Below are 19,323 nucleotides of genomic sequence, written 5' to 3' on the forward strand. Positions count from 1 at the left end.
AAAAGGTGGTGCTGCCTGTGACACAGCCACAACAGGGGAATGGCAGAAAGACAGCTCTTGGATTCAGCATAAAAATCCTTGCCTAGATAGCCCTGTTTCTTTCCTTCATTTTTACACCGTTGTTGTAGCCTTTGCCACTGCAGTCCTGAAGCTTTGTTTTACTCTCATTCAAAAAATTCATAAATAGTTCTGTTAAGCTTTTTCCAATAGAATTATCCATGAACAGGCAAAGTTCCCTTGCTTGGATACAGCCACCCACAGTCAACAAATTTTACTGTAAATGGCATCTTATCGCTGTGAGGAATGTCAGGAGAACAATCCATTATTACAACATAGTACATTGCTTTGCTGAGCCACATCAATGTGTTATTAAGTAACTTCCTTGCAATAAGGTCAATCAATTCATTTTTAATTGTTTTGCTGCAGGAATGGTCTTTAGTTTCTTTATGTAGGTGTTCACACATCACACTGCTGTGTTTCCTAAGGAACTCTACAAAAATGAGGAAATAACCATGATGGCAAGTGGAAAAATTACCTGAAGAGCCCTGGAAAGCCAAAATGCTTTTTCCAAGAAAGAAGGTAATTGGGATTAGATGCTTGAGTACAGCCCTCTAATGCTGGGTTCCTACTTTGATAATGTGCTGGTTTTCTGTGTCTGTGCATTTTATTCAGCTTGACTCTGGACTCAACCTCCATCCATGTATGTGTTAAGCATGACAAAGGAAGTCATAGTATTTATTTTATATAGTTGCATTGATATGGATTCAATAGATATACCCGGCATCTCATCAAATATGTCCTTCATTATTATTCATTAGTCTTGACTTCACTCTTCAAATCTTAAAACACAACTACACATTCACAATTGCACAATAAAACAAGGTTTGCAATATTGCACCTGCACTTTTACTTCAGTTGGTTCTTATATCTTAGTGATGGACTGGCAGCACCCGGTGCCTTATATACCACAAAGGCATGGATGACAACATTCTAGAAGTCTCAGACAATGAACATCACACTGACTCACAGAATCCCTCCTACCAACACCACAAGAAAAGGTATTCTATGTAGCGTCTTCCTAGGGGTCTTTATGACAGACTGGATGTCTACACCGAATGCTTCCGCAAACATGCACAGGCTGACATTGTGAACAAACATCATGTGACACATAACCTCATGTGTGCAGAACACAATGCTATCCAGAGCCTCAAAAACAACTCTGACATTATAATCCAAGAGGCTGACAGAGGGGGTGCTGTAGTCACCTTGAATAGGTCAGATTATAAACAGTATGCTGCCAGGCAACTCACCTATACCACATTCAACACGCCTCTTTCCTCTGATCACGGAGAGGAGTATCGAAAGAAGGTACACCATCTACTCAAGAAATTCCCTGCTACAGTGTGGGACCAAATCCTCACAGGCACATTCCCAGAGCCCTGACCAGGAGTATTCTATCTGCTGCCCAAGATCCATAAACATGGAAACCCCAGACATCCTATCATCTCAGATATTGGCACCCTTATAATTGGATTATCCTGCTTGATTGACCATCTCTTCTCAAACTTTATGCTACCAGCACCCTTAGCTGTCTCTAAGACACCACTAATTTCCTGAGGAAACTACAGAACATCAGTAAACTTCCTGAAAACACCATTCTGGCTGCCATGGATGAAGAAGTTCTTTACACCAATATGCTAAGAAATTCAAGGGCAATCTATCTAGTTCTCAGAAAATCTGGAAGTTTTCATGAGATTGTATTAGGTTCCAGAATGTTCTAGGAGGTTAGTGGAAAATAAATGCAAATACGGAATACCTGAAATATGTACTATAAACATCATATTTTACCCTTTTGTTACTAACAAAAAAAGCACCCATAGCCCAGCACCCCAGAGAGTTGCCTGGGTAACCTGCTCCTTAATCTGGCACTGACTATGTTTTGGTCCATCACAGTGAAACCTCAATACTTCCCATGGCATCTGTGTGCTTCTGTAACAATCTGTAACAATAATCTGACCCCTGTCTTCTTTGTTCAAGGCTAAAACATGCTACTTTTTCAAAAGTGAGCATGAGTGCCTCAGTTTTGGGATGCTCAACTTGAGACACTTTAAAGGGGTCTGATTTTCAGAAAGTACTGAGCACACAACCTCTGATAATCAAGCCCCTTCAAAGTACCTCAAACTGGACACTCAAAAATGGAGGCAAGCAGATTCACTGGTCACATTGTGACCATCACATCCTCTAACCAGTTTCATATTGAAAGAAACAAGCATGTGATACCTTCTTTATTTTTGCCCCAACATCAATAAAATAGTAGTGCATACTCTTTGGATTCACTGAGAGACAGAAGTATAAATCCATTCTGTGCTTAGAGAAGTACCACAGCAGATTTAAGGCCCAATTTACATGTTTCAATGGAGACTTGAATCCAAACAATAATATTCAACCCAAACACCCCTAAATACTTTCGATAATTGTTGATTCATCTCTGAACGTCGCAGCTCACACCCATTTTTAAGATTTGCATCCATCAGTGCTTCATGGCTCAGTGCCCTCCACTGTTTCTCACAGTAATATTTTCTCACAATTCTTTACATAACATGGTCTACAGTACTGTAAAATGTATCACTAAAATTAAAACCAGCGTTACCAATGTGGTCTACAGGATATCTGATGTGGACAAAGGAAATAGGGGTAAAGGATATGCCACTTTAACTAAGGTGGTATATCCTTCACTGTGTTATGAGCATCAACATTAACCAACAAATTTTGCTCATTTTGGGTCAATGCCAGAGAATGAACTGAGCCTGGGAAAATGTCATTCCATACAAAAGAGCTGTGACTGTGTTAACTTTCTCCCTGGTGATTTTGTTCATAGTGTCTTGTCATGCCAATCTTATACTTATCTAAATCTCACACAGCTTTATATTGTTAGAGAAATTCTTTATTTAATAATAATAATAATAATAATAATAATAATAATAATAATAATAAATTTTTAAAACCTTCTTAGCCCTGAGGAAAAAGGGCTGAAGTGTCAACAGATAGTTTTATTCTGAGCATCATGAAGCTGCCACTGGTGAACAAATGAAATCCACAATATTTGTATAACCGCGTCACAATCATACTAGTGCATACTCTTTAGGCTTCACTGAATGACATGAGAAATCCAAGGCTAAAAGGCTAGCTTACTGAATAACTTACTGAATTTTTACTGTTAATCTTCCAATAGGCTTTGCCATGGTGTGTCTTTTTTCCCCATTTTGTTTATTGCAGAGTTTTTAAAGTTTGTTAGTACCAGGGAAAGGCAGCTGATTGAAAGGCATCACCTCCCTGTTTCCTATGTAAAGACAGTTGAAGCAAACTCTTTTAATAGGCCACACTAATTACTAAGACTTCCCAAAAGATAGTCTTGAGATACTATTTATTAAACAGAACTGTTGACACCAAAACTATATTATTACAATTAATTTAGAAAAGATTATGAAAATATAAACCTTAAGAGAATGCAGTAAGGTTTGGCAGCATAAATTTTAAGTTGCTGTACATCTATTTATACATTAGAATAAAAATAACCATTTTTGTATCTATTTAAGATACCCAATTTCCCTTTGCCTTTCAGCTTCTTCTTCAGTGAATGTAGGTTTTTTTATGAAAGGTGCCAAATTCGCAGCCTCAGAGACTGAAGTGTTCTGTTTATCTAGAGAGCAGGTAGCATCATTGTACATGCTGCCTCATCACATTAAAGGGATCATCTCTAGGGAGGAGAAGGTAGTTCATTCTCCATTATCATTCTACCCTTGGGCTCTTCAGTGGGACTCCCTGTGGGCATAGCAATTGTTCTGAGACGTAATGGTGGGTTTTGTCATGTGGAGATTTCTCTCTGAGGAAACAGAATGGTAAGGCCACCAATTCTTTTCATTGCAGCCATCAGAAGTTAATGATTTTTGCTACCTATATGACCAGCTGGGTTGGATTTGAGCAAGTGACCTAGGAGTGAAAGTCTCTGTCTCCCATTTGCCCCTCTCATGGCTATGTTATCACTCCTTCATCTCTGTGTTTACACTACAGAAAATATTACAGAAATAAATGTTGAACTCACGGATCATTAGACTTTGGAATAAGGGTGCCAAGCTCCTTGATTCGGTAATTAATATTATATCTTCTTCTTCTTTCAACTGTTAAAAAAGGGGAACAATTTACTATTTTCATTATAAAGCATTCTTGTGAAAAGGCCTAATGAAACATTTTAATTAGTTTAAAAAAGGAGGATCAATTAAGCACTACTGCAATACATTCTGACTTACAACGATAGAATTAATCTTGAAGTTACCTTAGAACTAATAAGTAACTGAGTCAAATTCAAAACCTGTATAGCTCAGCACCCTTCCCACACTTGTCTCAGGGTCTTGGTCATATAGCTTGGCTTTAGTTTTCAATATTAAATGCAGTTTACAGAGCTTGACTTAGCCCTGTGGTCCAAGAGGGAGCAAATTCATGTCCTTCTATGAACAGGGCAGCTCTACCCGCAGGGAATTACATCAGGGCAGATGTTATTAATGTTGTCATCATTTACTATTTCTGGGGTTCCATAGAAGCCCCATTATCACATACCCTAGGAGCCTCTGTCTGGCCCTTCTCCATATCCATTTGGCTGCCTGAAATGGCCATTTCTGGTCCTCATGGTCCCTGGTGCATTTTCCTCCACTGAGGGTCACTCCTAGGAGTGAATTGGGCTCATATTGCTTATAAGGTCATATTTAACTTCTCACTTCCCAAATTCTTCCTGTGCAGAGCTCAGTACTGACAGCCAGAGTTTTGCCGTTAAATCCATTCAGAGTATGATGCGATTGATCCCTCAGCCCTTAACCTGTCAAAACTCCCTTTATTGACTGTGACCAATAGTCCAGCCAACTCTTGTTTCCTGGTAAGTGCTTTGGGTTCATTAAAGAGGACGGCTCTGACCATGGTCCTCAATAGCTAGTATTGTGTTGCGTTGCACATTAACCAGTCCTTGGACATCCAAGTGGTGAGTAATAAAGATACCCTAAGTGTACTTGAATGTACTACTTTTTCAAACAAACTATATTAAAGTGCACTAGCAGGGCCTATATGAGCCAATTAACGTACAATATGTTAGAAAACATCCCCTATAAATCATATTAGCCTACTCTGTACACAAGCCAAGGCTAACGTTCTGGTGATGCCTACCTCCTTCTAAGAGATATGTCTCTGAATATGTGCCTGGTCTTTTAAGACAAGTATCTGGCTTACAGCATCAGGCAACTTCCATTCCCTCATCTCTTTGATTCTTATAAAACAATAAGAAGATAGACATAAATAGGATGTCTAGTCTTCTGGTTAATGATTTTATCTATGAAGACTGCAGTCTCCCTTTCATGTGTTACCAATGTGGATGTGCATTACTAGGAAAACCAGTTATAGCATTAGCATGTCAGTATTATTAGGACATGGAGACCGAGTATTTTGGAATTTACACTTGAGATTACTAAACAAAACATTGCATCAAGCTGTCAGCCACTTCACCTTACATTGTGGACGTGCTAAGATGTGACTGTTGATCTGATGGAGCATGAAACACCTAACAAACTTTCACATTTATTTTTTTGAAAAGTAGAAAAGCTAAAAATTGCAAGAAATGGTCCACACACTTAGATTTTCATATATTAACATCTGATTTGTTTGTGTTTTTGTTTTTTTCCAAAGGAACCGCATCTACACTGCTGATTTTGTTTTCAGAAAAGTCTCTTCTGGAAATGTGATCAAACGAGATTATGCAAATGAAGTCCAAGATTTGTAAATGAGAGCTTCATTTGCATTTTTGTCTCCTTCATTTACATTCCTCCTCCAAAAGAGGATTGTAGTGTAGACGCAGCCTTAGTCTTGGACAACAGCAGGTAGCTGGTAGCTGGCACACCCTATCTCTATTCTCTCAGTACACAACATAAAATGATGTAGAAGTAGAATATATACTCACTGAGGTTGTGGTTATCCTTTTTTTGCCTCTCCTTTGCCATTGCTCGTGTATCTGCTTCTGACAGAAAGTTACAATTATTAATGCAGTCCTTGGGTCACGGTTTTACTACTTTGTCCCAGTACAGTGTCCCCTTTTCATTAAGTTAAAGGGTATTCTTTGGCAGTGACTGTTAGCATTTTTATCATTTCCCTTATTAAAAAATGCCAGGCATTTGACCAGTATTTCTTTTTCCAGTGCATCTGACAGGCTTTGTAAGACTTTATTGAACATGTACTTTAATTAAAAAATTAAAAGTGCTAAGGAAGATCATTGCATTTACTATTTTTCCTCCAATTTGCTGTACCTCACATTGGGAGAAACCATGCCCCTCCCCTTTACAATAAACTAATGCGAATCTGGATTTGTGTATCCCATAATAGAAGAGTTAATCAGATTTCAAAGATATTCATATTGAACAAACTCACTGTTTCCTTTGAGTGACACTAATAAACTGTACATGGTTGTTAGCATTCTTTGGATTTACTGAATGTAACTTTTAAAGTTGTTAATCCATTAATATAGATTTTCCTGAATAGACTTATTGTAAGCTTTTAAAAGACCCATTTGTTCTATGCTGGAACAAATTTAATGGGTAATAATTTATTTATATTGTAGATCAGAAGCCAAAATGTGGAAGAATCCCCTTGTTTCCTAAAATAATGAGATTTATTAGAAGCATGATGTTCATAAAGATGACAGAGTACACATTGTTTCTAAGTTGCTAATGTAGGGGACACAGTGTAAACATTTCCCTTGCTCACTCTTCAACTCCTTAATACCATACACATTGCAAATTTTTAAGCAAAAACTGCTATGTATTTCACAAATATTTTATGGGTAAGGTTCAATGAACTTTAAAACCAAGCATTACTGCCTCATGAATTATTACATGCCAAAATCCCATAGCTAGATTACCTGCAATTTGCCTTTTTAAGGGTAGAGTAGATGGACAGGAAGCATTTGTATGACCTATATTAACAGGTGGCATTCCTTGGTCACCGTTGTATATATCCAAAATACTACTGGACAGCTTAAGGAAACAAAGGAAAAATTAGGAAAAAAAATCACAATATGTTACAAGCTTAAAAGGTAAAAAGAATATGTAAATGCTAAGAGCAAAATTCTCTCTCAGATGTGTATTCATGTCTCATGTTCTGAAGTATGAGCTGTAAATTAATATGCATCTAAAGGAGAATTTGTCATTAACTTATATTAAAGAAAATTAAAAGGTTAATGGACAAAGCATGCCATTGTTCCACATGCAGACCTGTGATACAAATCACTGTAAGTTTTCAATGTAGAGTGATGGCAGAATACGGCCCTTGGTGTATGGTTTTGAATTAATACTTTAGCCTGTTTTCCAATAACAGGATTACTGCAGCTACACTTCAATGATGAGCTAAGTTCAAAAGGAAAATAACCTTGCTGGTCTTTACCTGGTCCATAGTGAAATATTTAACTACATCATTGAACTCAGAATTAGTAGGTCAGACTGTTTATGTTTTAACCATGCAAAGTGGTTAAAGCCCAATTGCATTTAAAATAGGAGTGAACAGAGCACCAGAGAACATGCTGTTGAGGCAAACATCAAAGTTACAAAGCTAGATCAGAAACTCTAATGTCTGGCTGGTACATGATTTGCATAATGTTTATTTGTTTCACGCAAACATGACTACATTCTTCTGTGAGCCATTTTTGGTATCTAATTACAAAGAAGTTTTATCTTCCAGGAGGAAGAAGTCTCTTTTGAAAAACCCTTTCCACTTGAGGTGCCAGTTACTGCAAATTCTCCTAATAACCAATTATAGAAAGAATCTACCACTCCTGCACCCATACAAATACAACAACCTATGTACTTCAAAGCACTTTATTGGAAGAGCAGAGCTTCAGAGTGCTAAGGGCTACTCAACACAGTGCGAAATCACCACACTGAGTCGGTTTTGAAAATCTTCTTAAATATTTGATCTCTTGATGGATAGAATTTTTAAAAAAATGTTGGGAATTCACTTGAGTATTCCAAGCACAAACTATGTTTATGTGTAGGATTTCAAAGCTAATCGCATTCCCATCTTAAGCACCTTTATTTCATTTCTAAGTAGTGAACCAAAGGGTATGGTAGCATTTATTATTCTTTGAAGCTGGTAATGTTTGTGTTACCATCCTACTACTGTATAACTAAACTGTAACAGTGGATTCTATGTCATCTCCAGATTTATATTTAGTGACTGCTCTGATGTTACATGAGGGTAAATTAAAGCAGAATTTGGTCTCCTGACATAAGATTAAATGGATGACTTCCTACAGCCAAATTCAAAAATCCCACCTGTGAATGTTACCTTTCACTTCAATAGGCATTAGATGAGGTGCTTATTGGGATAAGTCTTATTGTTTTCATGAAATTGTAACACTGACAGACTTGGGTTGGCAGCACCAGGGACAGAACCCATGATTGCAGGAGCTAAAGCCCTGTGCTCTACCACATGAGCTAAAGGCCAGCTGTCAGTCAGCTGAAGGTGTAGAGCAGAGACTTCACTCACCCTAATATGAGGTCTCAGTGCCTCTGGATACTACAAAATGACAGGGGAAAACAGCTATTAATAAAATAACGGTTTTCTTATGTACAAATACTCCTACAAATGGTATTTGTTCAGATGCAGTTAAAACATCTCCTACAGCTATGCATACACAGTCAAAACCAGGTATGAGTATAATAATAATAATGGTAAACATATTGTAATTCCTAATGTTATTTAACTGAATACTAAGGGTTAGCACCTGTGCCAGCACTGTGGTCATCACTGGTCCCTTGGAGAAGACCTAATTAGACAGAGCTGCACCAGATTACATGGGCTGATTGGTGATAGTCCGTACATTCATCATACCCTCTAATAGAAAAGCTTTATAAAAGGGCACAGGAAGCGGTTCTCAAAGAGAAACAGAAGGTTAGGAAAATTTGGCAAAGACGGAGGTCCATGCAATTAAAACACTTCCTTCCCTCCCCTTTTGGAGAGGTTAAGAAAGTTGAGATACAGTATGCAAAGGCGTGGAGACAATGCTGTGTATTTTGGATGGATTAAAACGTTGTAAATAAACTATGAAGTGAAGTTTATAAGCAAGGTCTTTGTGGTAAATTCATGAAAGAGGTGGGGGTATGCCAGGCTGCCCCATCACAATGTGGAGGCTTGTTGAGGATTGTACCTGTGTCTCCATAGACTGGGAACCTCACAGGGAAGCCAATGCGCAGGTTTGTCAGTCTAGGCAATGCTGGGAACAACACAATGTCTGGAGCAGTAGCAAAGAAAGCTGTACACAGCCCTGAAGACCTTCCAACAATCCCACCCCACAAAGAAATAGTTCCTGCTTGCCTGGCAGGCAGAGCAGCAAAAATGCCAGCTTGAATGTATATAGGATCAAAAACCATGTTAGCAGCAATTCCTGCAAAATTTACTGAGTCCTACAAGGGGAAAGATAAATTAGTCACAGGGATAGGACCCAGTTGGGACAGAGCAATCTGGGCTTTCTGGCCAGCAGTTTGTTTAATTAAGAAAGCACAGGCAGCATATATGGCTCTTGCAGGTGAGTATGCAAGAAACTATACCATCATTAAAGCAGCCCTCTTGGATCCGGTGGGCCTGCCTTCAGAAAAATACTATAATAAGGCTGCGTCTACACTTGCATTCCTCTTCCGAAAGATGCATGCAAATGAGGAAATTGAAAAGGCAAATGAGTTGCAGATTAACAAATCTGGTCCCTCATTTGCATATTCCTCTTTCAAAAATGCTTCTTTCAAAAGCAGAAAAGCAGTGTCGACACGGCTCTTTAGAAAGTAAACACCTTCTTCGAAAGAAAATTTTTCCCATAAAAAATGCATTTTCCATTTCCCTCGTGGAATGAAGCAGTGCCCTACTCTGAAGTTTAGCTTCGAAGTAGGGTGTGTGTAGATGCTCCACTTCAAAGTTATTTTTGTAGTGTAGACACAGTCCCCTAGTTCCAGCACTTATGCCTGAACCTGGAGAATCTGTGCTAGCTCATGAGATTCCAGCCTGAAGTCATATAACTGTAGACATGAATGTTATACAGATGTGGTTGGTAGTTGCTGTTGAAGAGCTAGCAGTCACCACAATTCAGTATCTGAAATAGCATAGCTCCTTTTCTAAAGAAAATGTCATGCTGCTAGGCAAACCAATTTTGTAATATAAAAAAATACTGCACTGTTCCAGATACCACAGCTTGGTAATTGTTGGTTGATGTCTTTTCAGTGGAGACCACATGTATGAATCAACCATGAATGTTGCAGGTGCATGCACATGCACACACACAATGCTAAAAAAAATTAAAATTGCAAAGTCAAGCACACACAAATCCTGGAATTAAAATTGCCTGAATTTGGCCCTGCTGTGCATATTTATTATAATTAAAGCTAAGATTCTGCCACGGGTATTTTTAGTAAAGTCAGGGACAGATCACTAGCAATAATACCCTTGGGTTTGGAGGAGACTAAATACCAGAGTGCTGTCTGAGGCTGACCTCTGGCAGCTCCTCCAATCCCAGAGTCCACACACAAAAAAAGCAGATCAAAAAGTTAATCTGTTCTTTCAACAGAGAGCATCCACACTGCCTCTGCTCTTTCAAAGCAAGGGGCCTGAGATCAAAAATCCCTTTGGCCAGCTCTTTGTCTGGTCTCAATCACTATAGCTGTGTCTACACTACAAAGCTTTGTCAACAGAAGAGGCCTTCTGTCGACACAGCTAGGGAGCGTCCACACTACAAATGCGTTCTGTCTAGAATCTGTAGACAGAACGCAACCTTTTTCCTGGCAGAGGTATGTCTTGAAAGTTTGAGGCGCAGCGCCTCTGCAGACAGATTCTGTCGACAGAAAAACAGTGTAGATGTTCCAAGGGGGCCCTCTGTTGACAGTGAGGGCTTCTGGATCACTGAGCAGCCCTGCTTGCAGAGTTTCCGGTTGGCTCTTCTGTCAACAGAGGGCTTGGCAGTCTGGCTGCTCTCTGTCAATAGCCGCGTCTACACGTGCTGGCTACTTCGAAGTAGCCGTACCAACTTCGAAATAGCGCCCGCCACATCTACACGTGGCGAGCGCTATTTTGAAGTTGAAGTCGACGTAAGGCAGGAAGATGTTGAAGTCGCTATCCCCATCAGGAGATGAGAATAGCACCCTACTTCGACGTTGAACATCGAAGTAGGGCACGCATAGCCGATCCGCGTCCCACAACATCGAAATAGCGGGGTCCACCATGGCAGCCATTAGCTGAGGGGTTGAGAGATACTGTCTCCAGCCCCTGAGCTCTATGGTCGCCATGTGCAGCGGCCCCTTAAAGCTCCCCACCCCCTGCTTTCCTGTGCAGGAAGCTGAGAGCGCATGCAGGCAGCAGCACTGACATGCGGCCTGCCTGCACGCCTTCCTGCAGCCCCAAGCCACCACCCCCGCTGTGATGGCCACCCGCCAGCCCCCACAGCCCCCCCAGGGCACCCCCCGCAAGGGGAAGCCATGGCTCCCAGACAGCCAGCAAGTCTGGGAAGAGGCAGTGGGGCCCCTCCTCGACAGAGGCTGAGATCTGGGACCTGCTGGGGCTCTGGAGCGAGGAGGAGGTGCTCCAGGTAATAGGGAGCAAGAGGCAGAATGCGGATGCATTCGCTCGGCTAGCCGAGGGCCTGGCTGCCCGGGGTCACCCTGCCCGCACTCCTGACCACGTCAGGAGTAAGGTTAAGGAGCTGTGGCAGGGTTATGCCCAGGCCTGGGATGTGCCCAGCCAATCTGGGGCCGCCCCCACCACTTGCCCCTTTTACAGGGAGCTCAGGGCCATCCTGGGCCCCCGGTACACCTCCTCCCCACTGGCCACTCTTGACACCTCGGCCGACGAGCCCCAGCAGGCCCCGGAGGCGGAGTCTGCCCTGGAGGCAAGCCCCACACCCCAGGACCCCCCCCAGGAGCCCACCCCTGTGATGCTGGAGGAGGAGGAGGGGGAATCCTCCTCCAGTGATGGGGGGCTGCACATCATCCTGCCGTCCCGGAGCTCCAGCAGGGAGTCTGCCTAGAGGGTGTCCCCTGACTGTGGGAGCGTGCACACCCGCGGCATTAAGGGTCAGGGACAACAGACATGACCAGGGCCCTCCACATGCCCAGATGACCATGGGCCCAAGGACAGCAGTGGCATGTCCCTCAGAAAAGTGCATCAGCCCCTGACCCCCCATCAGGACAGTGCCATGCCCCATCCCTGGTGATGGGGGGAGCGGAACCTAGGGTCCCCCGGGGGGGAGGGAGTGGGACACCCATCAGCAGCAGCAGCATCTCCTGGGGATGGGGATGGGGATCCAGCAGCAGAGGGGTGGGGGGACAAGGGCCACAGCTCGGGGGACACACTAATGGCTGTCTCCACTCTTCTTTCCCCCCTGTGTTCCACAGCTGCACCATCAGAGGGCCAGGAGAGCGCCGGAGAAGTCTCAGTGGTCCCAGAGAGCACACCGGAGCCATCTCAGCAGGCCAGCCCCTTGGTGGAGCACCAACCAGCCCCAGGACGGGGCTGACGGTGGAGCCACCACCACCCGAGGATGGCCACGGACCCCCAGCTGCTCGCAACCCTCCGGCGTCAGCTGGAGGTGTCAGAGTGGTGCCTGCGGGCAGAGGAGCAGCAGCTGGAGCTCCAGGAGCAAGCGCTGGCCTGGCGCCAGGGGGCATGGGGGGCCTTTATGCGCACGTTCGAGCGCATAGCGGAATACCTGGCCCCCCATGCTGCGCCAGCCACTGCTCTGCCCGCCCTGCCCGCTGCTCCACCCACTGCTCCGACCGCAGTCCCACTGCCGTCCACCACCCTGGGACCTTCCGCCGAGGGGGACCTGGGGCCTGCTGACACCCGCCGGCCATACCTGCCGGTTCGCCCAGCCCCTAGCCAGCCTCGGCCAGGGCTCAGACCGAGGCAAGGGTCACGCCCGCCAACCACAGGCACCGGACAGTAGAGGGGTGCAGGGCCCAGGACGTGGCCCCCCTCCCCCTTTGTACATATCCCCCCTTATAATATATTTGTATATAGTTTGTGTTACACCCCTGTTCTGTTATATGGTACCTGCCCCCCCATGTAAATAGTTCCCCCCTTTTGTTCTGCTCTCTCTCTCTCTATTTTTGTTGTATGAATAATAAGAGAAATCACCGGTTTTTGGTTTCAAAAACAACAGCTCCATTTTTATTTGCAAGGAAAGGGGCGGGTTTGTGTGCTCTTGGGTGCTCTGTGGTGTGGGCGTGGGGGCAGGGAGTGTTGTGGAGGATGTGGGGGGTGCAGTGGGGGGCCTACCAGCATTCACCCTGCGGCCTGGTCAAAATGGGCCTGCAGGGCCTCCCGGACTCGGATCCCCTCGGGGTCCACCTGGCGACTGGGGGCAGCGGGTGGCTGCACATCAGCCCTGCCAGCCTCCACAGCCCAGCCCTGGAAGAATGCCTCCTCCTTGCTCTCGACCAGGTTGTGGAGTGCGCTGCACGCACCCACAACCTGGGGGATGTTGGTGGGGCCTGCATCAAGGCAGGTGAGGAGACACCTCCAGCGCCCTTTGAGGTGGCCAAAAGTGCGCTCAACCACCTGGCACGCATGGTTCAAGCGCGCGTTGAAGCGCTCCTGGCTGGCTGAGAGATGGCCCATGTAAGGGTGCATGAGCTAGGGCCAGAGGGGGTACGCTGCGTCTGCGACGACGCAGAGGGGCATGGTGGTGTCCCCCACAGGGATCTCCCACTGGGGGATGTAGGTCCCCACCTCCAGCCGGCGGCATAGGCCTGAATTCCTGAACACCCGGGCGTCGTGGGTGCTGCCAGGCCACCCAACATAAATGTCCAGGAAGCGGCCCTGCCTGTCCACCAAGGCCTGTAGGACCACAGAATGGTAGCCCTTCCTGTTCAGGAAGCGTCCTTCGCTGTGCTCCGGGGTACAGATGGGGATATGGGTCCCATCCAGAGCCCCAAAGCAATTTGGGAAGCCCAGGCTGGCAAACCCCACGAGGGTGGCATCACGGTCCCCAAGCCGCACGAGCCTGTGGAGGAGCAGGGCATTGATGGCGTAGATGGCCTGCAGGGGAAGGACATGGGAGAGCACCAGTGAGGGGTGTGCAGGGTGTGTCTGGCCCTCCCTCCCAGGGCTGCCCTCCCCCGGGTCCTCTTACCTCCATGAGGACAGCCCCAACGGTGGCCTTGCCCACACCAAACTGCTGGCCCACGGATTGGTAGCTGTCTGGAGTGGCCAGCTTCCAGACAGAGATGCCGACCTTTTTCTCGACTGTGAGGGCACGCTGCATGGAGGTGTCCTGGTGCCTCAGTGTGGGGGTGAGCCACTGGCACAGCTCCAGGAATGTCTGCCGGCTCATGCGAAAGTTCTGGAGCCAGCGGTCATTGTCCCACTCGCCGAGCACCAGCCACTACCACCAGTAGGTGCTCGTGGGGTAGCTCCACAGCCGGCGGCGTGTGCGGCGGAGGGGACGTCGGAGGGCAGCAAGGTCTGGGGTTGCTTCCTCCTCCCCTGGGGGCAGCTCCTCTTCTGTGAATAAAAGGTGGTCAGCTGCCTCTTGCATAGCATTGAGCAGGGCAAGCACTGCTCCTGCAGCGGCGGCTGTGTGGACCTCTGGCTGCTGCTGCTGTTGCTGCTGGGGGTCCATACTGCTTCGACGGGTGTGTGTGACTGTGGCTCTGCAGACCGCGTGCTGTGCAGGCTGCGTATGTCTGGGAGGGGCCCTTTAAAGATGCAGCTAGCTGTTGTCCCGGAAGTGCTAGTCCACCCTGTGACCCTGTCTGCAGCTGTTCCTGGCACCCTTATTTCAATGTGTGCCACTTTGACGGGTAGACGCTCCCCTGAAGTGCCTACTTCGATGTGGTGCTGCCCAACGTTGACGTTGAACATCAACGGCACCAGCCCTGGAGGACGTATAGACGTTATTCATCGAAATAGCTTAATTCATTGTCGCTACATCGAAATAAGCTATTTCGATGTAGCATACACGTGTAGACATAGCTAATAGAAGGCATTGACAGGGGGAGCGCCTCTGAGATGTGGACATATTCTCTAGACAAGTTCTGTCAGGAAATGTCTGTCGACTGTGACTTCTGTCAACAGAACTCTGTAGTGTAGACACAGCTTATGAGTATTTACAAGAGTCTAGGAATCCCTTTTGCAATGCGAAGTTAAAGGTACTACAGTTATGAAACTTATAAATAATTACGAATGTTAAGTTTTAAATTACTACCACTGAGTGTTGGGAAATAAACCTGCTTTGTTGCTTATTCAAACCTCACCTGTTCCTTTTTTCTTTATTTTGATGTAAAACATGAAATGAACAGATACTCCAAGTTTCAGACCTTCATACTTGCATCCAGCACAAATTCCAACACCTTCTACATTTATCTTTAACCTGGTTTATAACTGTACACTGCCTTGACCTGGTACTTAATACTACAATATAATGTTTATGAAAAACTTATTTTTATCTTTAAATAAAGAGCAACAAGCTTGTTCATTATTTGCAAGAGAAAAATGAACTAATTTCAGATTCCTATATACATTATCTGTCCGGAAGAAATGTTAGTACCTACATATATGTAAGTGTCCCCAGTTTAGCAAAAAACGAGACCAGGGCCTCATGAATTCTTCAGAGCTATGGAATTTGGTTTGGAACCAGCTCCTTCCCTCAGAGTTATGCACTGGGCTGTACATTTTAAGTACTTTTAGAAAATATTCCTGGCCCTTCTCAGTGAAAAGATAGCCTAAGAATGTGAATTAAATCAAACAAATGAAGTGATATCTGTATGGTCAGGTGGACCTGCGGCACCTTGCCTGGACAACACCCACTGTAGTTTTTGTTTTGGCCTCTGTACAGCTGTTATAAAAATCTGTTCCTATTCATAGACATCCTCAGTTTGCCAGTCATTCAAAACAGCCCCCATGCAGCTCTTATGAAGGGCTTGACTGGGATAGAGAGCTCTGAGCCAGCCTTTCACATCATGAATGAGCTTCATTTACAGAGTACTTTTCAAAATGGTCTAAGTCATGGAAAGTGGTACTAAACATTTGTTATGACAGCTCAGTAACAAACAGAAGAGAATGCCCTTTCTGATATTAAGAGATGTCTCCAAAAGATTGCTAGAATGCATAGCTCTTGGGTAATCTATGTTAACTAACTACATTGTTGCTTATATGCTTTTTAGAGTCTCAATTTCTAACCCAGTACTTTACCTTGTTTATTCTAAGATTAGTATCTTGTGATCCATGTGCTTTATATATTTTAAACTAAAACCAAAAATTATTGAATAAAGACAAAGAAAATATTTGCTCACCAGTTTAATTTTTGAAGAATCTAGAAGTTCCACAATAGCAATAGTTTGTCCTTTCTCCTTCATTTTTCTTTCATTAATCTTGTAAACAATATCCAGGAGAGCTAAGCTGAAGCCTGTGTACCAAGGTGAACTTTGATTCTTCCTTGGACTTTAAGACTAATTTGGTGTAGAATGTGATTGACACAGCATTCACATTGATGTTATTCACCTTTTTCAAGTTTCTCACATAATAAGCAGAGAGGACTGTTAATATTTACTCTGGCCCTTTCCTGAGAATGATCTTGAACATGAGTAGTTTATGAAAATTGCCAAACTACATCAGTGCTTACTGATCGAAAATTACTTATACGATATGCAGCACTGGGCTGCTGTTTATTTTGTGTACCTTTAAAAGACGATATAACTGCCTGAATTATCAGAGTAGTTATAAAGTACTTAGAGAAATATCCTATCAAGGGATTTTTTTATATCTAGTCTCTAGAAATGAGACAGACAGTCATTTTTTGTAATCCATCCAAATATTAAATGGTAACCATTAGTACTTGACAAATAATTAATATAAATACAAATTATTAATGCCAGGATGAGCAATGGTGACCTCAAAGACCTTGTGATAGCAATGGAATTTTGCAGATAGATAGCAATGTGCATTCATCAATAGAGTCTCTGTAGTGTCAGAAGCATGGCTCTGAGATACTTGATGAGAGTTTTTATCTACTGCTGTTAACATAATCAGAAAAATTACAGCAGGATAAAGGCCCATTAGGTCATCTCATCCATACCCAGGTCATGATAAAATTATTCCCCAGAGAACACTCCTATTGCTTTCAAGGTTATCAACATCACAAGATCTAGCCCAGATTCAGCAAAATAGGCAACTGAACACTTGCTTAATGAATTGGTTCTCTGTAAAATGTTTTTGGAACAAGTACTTACAATTACTAATTAAAAAGTGTTTTCCACTAGTATTCTCCAATATTTGCTTTTAATTCACTGTTCTCAGGAAATAAAAACTACTAGCAAACTCATTGACAAGAACATAATTTACATAAAAATGGACTAAAACTGCATTAAAAATTATGAAAAAAATAATCAGATTTTTTTTGCCTGCTAGTTGTGGTCAAAAATTACACTTTCTTCCATCGAAAATTCATTATTTCTCAAGATCTTCTGGTAGAGCTATGCCACATTGTGTGAACGATTAAGTATTCATTGGGCCAGGATCATAGGAAAAGAGTAACTCCAGGATCTAATGTGTAAGTCACCCTGCTGTGATATAAGAACTTTGAGTTTAACTCCCTAGATGCAGAGTAGGCTTCTAAATCTGCATTTCCTTAACTGAATGCACCACCCCAATAACCAGAGTTCTTGTTGCTCTTTGGTGGGTTTCTCTCTTGTGCTTTTTCATGAAGATATTCAGAGATATTTTCCAGACAGTTCCACTCAGTACTTTAGGCTGCGTCTACACGTGCCACTTCTTCTGGAAGTGGCATGGTAATGAGCCGTCCAGAAGATGCTAATGAGACATAGATGTAAATTTCCTGTGCCTTATTAGTATATGGGCACATGATTTGGCACAAGAAGCTCTTCCGGACTTGAAAATACATGTGCAGACACGTGACCCACAGGAATATTCTGGAAGGAAACCCTCCTTCCAGAAGATCCCCACAGGCCATGCGTCTGCGTGTGTATGTTGGAGTCTGGAAGAGTTTCTTCTGGACTCCGAATCATGTGCCCATATGCTAATGAGGCACGGGAAATTTACATCCACGCCTCAGTAGCATCTTCTGGACCGCTCATTACCATGCCATTTCCAGAAGAAGTGGCATGTGAAGACACAGCCTTATTGATGGAGTTCAGGCTCTTGCAAAAGAGTTTGTTTTAGTCAAGAATCCAAATGTCAGGATACTAACAATCTTCTAATTCTTTTGATGTAATGTTTGGAGGAAAGAATATTAAGCAGAAGCCATTAAAAAGAACCATTCCTCATCAGCTAATACACTGACATTATCTGAAATGCTTAAGTTATTTCTTTAAGCATTAGTATAAGTAGCATTGCATATACAGGTTGAACCTCTCTAATCCAGCACCCTCAGGGCCTGACTGGGGCCAAACAAGAGAATTTGCTGGACCATGGGAGGCCAATATTGTCTAACTGATTATCAACACTTCCACTGATGACTGGGCTCTCTGAAAACATTTAGGAATAAATTACGGCTAAATAACAGCACGGAACACTGAGACCCAGGCCTGCTGACTGTAAGCCAGTTTTAAGGGACTACAGGAAACTTGCCCACACCCATGATATGTGGTCATCTGGCTAACTAAAATGAAACAGGATTATGGATGTTGCCAGACAAAAGAGTGCCAGACTACCAAGGTTCAAACTGTATACAGTAATACAAACAAAAGGTATGGTTAGTGGTCACTGAGATAGCATCAGTACACCAAAACCTGAAAAGTCTGGAAATGAAAAGTCTGTCTCGCATTTCTTGATTTTTTAAAATTTCCTGCTGCACTGTTCATAATAGGCTCCATAAGGCATTCATTCGATCTGAAATTAAAAGTAATGTTTTCCACTAACTTCATCAAACTTGCTCTTTGTTGCAAAATCTTAAGGGTGAAGTCATATACTTTATATCAACAGATATCCAACTGTCACGTTTTTCCAAGTTTATAAAGTTAAGATATGTTAACCAGGCTGAGGTTGCTGTTCATGTTTCATGTTAAGTGCAAGTTTGATGAATGAAGATGGAGAATGGGTAGCTTTTTGGTATCTGTGACTATAGCAGAACTTCTACCTACAGTAGAACCTCAGAATTACAAACTGACCAGTCAACCCTACACCTTATTTCAAACCAAGTAGCAGAGACATAAAAAGGCAGCAAATATGCTACAGCACAGTACTATGTTAAATGTAAACTACTGAAAATAAAGGGACAGAATAAAAATAAAGCTCTGACAA

General features: G+C 43.3%; 1 protein-coding gene across 1 annotated transcript in view; it reads right to left on the bottom strand.

Moving 5' to 3' along the window:
- TFEC (transcription factor EC) overlaps positions 1 to 19,323 on the bottom strand; it is a 30,578-nt gene that overhangs the window by 3,721 nt on the left and 7,534 nt on the right. The window contains exons 4-6 of the mRNA XM_074984097.1: positions 6,953 to 7,067; positions 5,999 to 6,055; positions 4,103 to 4,178 (exon numbers count right to left, since the gene is read on the bottom strand). Coding sequence (XP_074840198.1) covers positions 4,103 to 4,178; positions 5,999 to 6,055; positions 6,953 to 7,067 — 248 coding nt within the window. The remainder of the gene's footprint in view (positions 1 to 4,102; positions 4,179 to 5,998; positions 6,056 to 6,952; positions 7,068 to 19,323) is intronic.

This window comes from Carettochelys insculpta, chromosome 1 (genome assembly GCF_033958435.1).
Source record: "Carettochelys insculpta isolate YL-2023 chromosome 1, ASM3395843v1, whole genome shotgun sequence".
Classification (NCBI taxonomy): domain Eukaryota; kingdom Metazoa; phylum Chordata; order Testudines; family Carettochelyidae; genus Carettochelys; species Carettochelys insculpta.